Genomic DNA, 3,408 nt, shown 5'->3' with positions numbered 1-3,408 from the left:
CTGCTTAGATTCCAGCAAGTAAATCAGTAGCTCGTCAGCCGGACGGATTTCTCTAGAAATTATTATTGGACGCTTCAATCCCTTATCACTTTTTACCTGTTAAAAAAATAGGTGTCTACAATTATTATTAATTTAAATCTAATTAAAAAAGTTCGGTATCCTACGATTTTGGATAGAATCAAAATATCTTTTAAATTTGTAAAAAAATACCACCACCAACCAACAGTCGAAATTTTTTTCTGGTAGTGGATGTTCCTCTCAAGAAAGAACATCTTTGGGATGTTCTTCGGATTGTTCTTAACAGTCCAAATATGAGTTGTTCTTTTTTGGAAAACTCTCCGATTTTCGTTAATTGTTTTTTGTTGAGACTCGCTAAATATTTTATTAAAAGATTTAATTTAATTAATTTTGCGGAACTAAAACGGAAAAATTAAATAAAAATGGATGTGAAATTTAGTCATTTTTGAAATATTTTTTAGGAAAAATGGTTTTATTAGTAAACTTTTAACATTTAGAACTATTTAGAATATGGGTTAAAATATAAAATATTGATTTGAATTTTGTTTATCAGTGAAATGAGATTAATTTAATATTTTAAAGGTGCAATTGAAAGACGAAAGGTAGAAATTTGGAAGGTGCAAAGGAATTAGGGATAAAAGGTGGAGTTTTTTTAGAGAAAATATGTCTTAAATTTTTATGTGTCGATCTCTAATAAAAAGCATAAGCTTATTTAAATGTCTGCACGTCTAGTATATTGACAAAAATGTAACGCTATTTAGTAATTACAAGTTGTAGGTTTGAGTATTCCTTTTTCTTAATAAAATAAATTTTTTTATATTTACTTGATCATGTTTTTATATATATTTTTAAAAATTATTTGAACATTTTAATCCTTTTAATTTACAAAGTAAAATAAATACATCCAACACTAAATATAAACCTATTTCCCAGCATGTAACTCTAATTTAATTTTTTTAAGCATTAATTTGATAAAATAATTAAAAGTTTGTGGATGTATATAACTTTTTGGCTTTAGTATTCTTTTATTTTATTTTTTGCAATAATTGAGTCCCTTGGTTTGAAATCTATATAAGGTAACATGATTTAGATCTTGTACCACAGCTAATGAACATCAATGGCTATGCAAAAAAAAGTAGAGATCACACATAGAGAAACAATCAAACCATCTTGTCCAACTCCGATTCATCTCAGAATCCTTAACCTCTCCCTTGTTGAACAATTCTCTCCATTTCTTTATATACCTTTAATTCTCTTCTACCATGCCAATGCTTCTGAAAAAGCTGCGAACCTAAAGAAATCATTTTCCGAAACCTTAAGCCGGTTTTACCCTCTTGCAGGCCGAATCAAAGGCAACGCCTATGTAGCGTGTGAGGATCAAGGAGCTGAGTTTATCGAGGCTCGAATCAACTGTCCGCTTTCGGACATTCTGAAGAATCCTGACGAGTTAGATCTCTTAAGCCAGTTCCTGCCTGGTTCTATATTTTCTGATGAAGCAGAGAGAGACAGTTTGTTACTTGTCCAAGCTACTTTGTTTGATTGCGGTGGCTTGGCAGTTGGGATTAACATGTCACACAAGATAACCGACGTGTCGACGCTGAGTAGTTTCCTCAAGTGCTGGTCTGCTGTAACGTCCAATAGCTTAGCCAATATGGTCAGCCCTGTGTTCAATGGTGCTTCTCTTTTCCCACCAACGCCAATCTCAATCCCAAGCATCCTACAAATTCAACCAATGCAGCCCAATTGTACCACCAGAAGAATTCTCTTTACTCCGTTGAAGATCGCTGCTTTAAAGGCTAAAGCCGCCAGTGCAGCCGTGCCAGACCCGACCAAGGTAGAAGCCATTTCAGGGCTTCTATGGACAGCCGCTGCGGCTTCGATGCGATCAAAATTCGGCTTCTTTAGGGCATCAAATTGTTCTCTTGCTGTGAATATGCGTAAAAGGTTCCTACCGCCTTTACCAGACAATTCCGCAGGCCAGTTTTCTTGGGCCATGACTGTCAATATGGAGAATGGAGAGTCTGAGCTAGAACTATTGCAAGAGGCTGTGAGTAGAATAAGAAAAGAGAAGGATATTTTTGGAGAAAACTATTTGAAAAAGTTTCAAGGAGAGGGAGCCTTGGCAAATATTGTTGAGAAACTTGAGGACTACGGGAACCTAGCGATTACTCCTGGCATAGAGCTGTATGTTTGCAGCAGCTGGTGTAAATTTGAAGTATATGATAGTGATTTGGGATGGGGGAGACCAGTATGGGTTTGCATGGCTAATTTCCCATTGAGAAATAGTGCTGTTCTAATGGATAGAAGAGACGGTGAGGGAATGGAAGCGTGGTTTACTCTGGATGAAGATCACATGGCGTTGTTTGAAACCAATGAAGAGCTTCTTCAATTTGCGCAAGTCAACCCTAGTGTTTCTTTTTAATTATCTATATGCATGACACAGTGTGTTTCTTTATTTTGCTTTTTAAATAATATATCAATCTTATCAATCGGCACTGATTACCAATTTTTTAAATGTCATTGTAATCCAACTTCAATTTTAACAAACGGCAATTCACCAGTACGGTCGAGGATGATTGGTCAACCCTCCTTTTCGGGGAGGTGTGAAGGATTAATGCACAAATCTTCTTTGAAAAAAATACTTTCATGAATCTAGTTCGTCACGTAAGTTTATGAACCATTCATTTATTATAGAATTTAATATATTTTTGGTGTCTCAACTTTTTTAAAAATTACATTTTAGTGTTTGAACAAAAATTTATAACGAACAAGTGAACTTGTTAAAAACCTTTACAAGTTGGTTGTTATGTCCGGTTTCTGACAGAAATGGTGACCTGGAGTATGGCATGGCTGAAAGACAGAGGATAATAACAATGACATGGAATTTTGTTATTTATAAAAATGAAATGGACATATGTGACAATCACGTGACCAAAAAAATGACAAACGTTGCCCTTCATCAGTGAAAACGGGACTGAGTTATTTGAAGGTTAAAATTTAGGTTAAAATTAGGGATAAAATTACAGTGATTTTGTGCGAAGAACAAGAGTGAAATCAAGAGCAACAAATTATCAAGATTGGAAAAGGGATTTGATTTACCCATCTGGAGCAAATATCTTGATGATTTTCACCATACAATGACAAGGTATGTACATTTCTGTCAGTTTTTTGGTTATTTGACATATCTTTTTTCTTTATTCTTTCATGATTCTTCAAACCCATTATAAAATTGTAGACCTCTGGTTTCACATGGGATTTTTTTATTATTTCTTGAAGTATTTTTATATTTGTTAGTGGCAGAGGATATATTGTCATTTTTATATTGGGGGGTTATTTTATTGGAGACTTACGAGGCATTCAAAAGGTTTATGATGGGGGAAGATTGTGGCA

General features: G+C 34.4%; 1 protein-coding gene across 1 annotated transcript; it reads left to right on the top strand.

Annotated features, from left to right (window-relative positions):
• The first annotated feature begins 1,135 nt into the window (after nt 1–1,135).
• Nucleotides 1,136–2,440, top strand: LOC126661874 (BAHD acyltransferase BIA1-like). The gene has a single exon (XM_050355754.1). It carries the CDS (start codon nt 1,136–1,138, stop codon nt 2,438–2,440), a length of 1,305 nt encoding a protein of 434 aa, XP_050211711.1.
• The last annotated feature ends 968 nt before the right edge of the window (nt 2,441–3,408 follow it).

This window comes from Mercurialis annua, linkage group LG8, assembly GCF_937616625.2.
Source record: "Mercurialis annua linkage group LG8, ddMerAnnu1.2, whole genome shotgun sequence".
NCBI classification, from domain to species: Eukaryota; Viridiplantae; Streptophyta; class Magnoliopsida; order Malpighiales; family Euphorbiaceae; genus Mercurialis; species Mercurialis annua.
This window is presented reverse-complemented; position numbering and strand designations above follow the sequence as displayed.